Source organism: Monoraphidium neglectum (assembly GCF_000611645.1).
Source record: "Monoraphidium neglectum strain SAG 48.87 unplaced genomic scaffold scaffold03761, whole genome shotgun sequence".
Classification (NCBI taxonomy): Eukaryota; Viridiplantae; Chlorophyta; class Chlorophyceae; order Sphaeropleales; family Selenastraceae; genus Monoraphidium; species Monoraphidium neglectum.
In genome coordinates, this window is record NW_014009868.1 from 2,744 (window position 1) to 3,296 (window position 553).

Below are 553 nucleotides of genomic sequence, written 5' to 3' on the forward strand. Positions count from 1 at the left end.
GGGTTGGAGGGGTGGAGGATGGCTGGTGTGGGTAGCCTGCTGGAAGCGAGGCATGCGGGACCATCTCGCCACACCACAACACCCCTCGCAAGGGGACGGCAGCCATCTGCGCCTCACCATGCCCTGCATACGCACATCATGACACGCCATGAACTTACCCCCCCCATTGAAAAACCAACAATATGCAGCTATCCTGCGCCTCACCCCTCGCCCTTGTCAGGCCCTACGTACACACATCATGACACGCGATGACACCCCCCCCAATCCAACAAGACAGCAGCCGTCCTGCTCCTTACGACTCGCCCTTGTCAGGCCCTGCATATGCACATTATGACACGCCATGACCAAACCCCCCACAAAACAACTGTGTGGCAGCTCAAAAACCAACCATCATACGGCAGCCGTCAAGCTCCTCACCACTCGCCCTTGTCCTGCTCCATCTCCACCACCTGGCGGAACCCCTGCAGGGCCTCCCGGGGGTCCTCGCCCTCTAGCATGCCTGACGGCCATGGAGGGGGGGTGCCGGACGGCGTTTGTGTGGGGGGTATGGGGG

At 61.3% G+C, this 553-nt stretch overlaps 1 protein-coding gene across 1 annotated transcript in view; it reads right to left on the minus strand.

Moving 5' to 3' along the window:
* MNEG_13333 (COP9 signalosome complex subunit 2) overlaps positions 1 to 553 on the minus strand; it is a gene marked incomplete at both ends in the record, with an annotated part of 4,394 nt that overhangs the window by 2,519 nt on the left and 1,322 nt on the right. Inside the window, one exon of the mRNA XM_014038194.1 lies at positions 418 to 499. Coding sequence (XP_013893648.1) covers positions 418 to 499 — 82 coding nt within the window. The remainder of the gene's footprint in view (positions 1 to 417; positions 500 to 553) is intronic.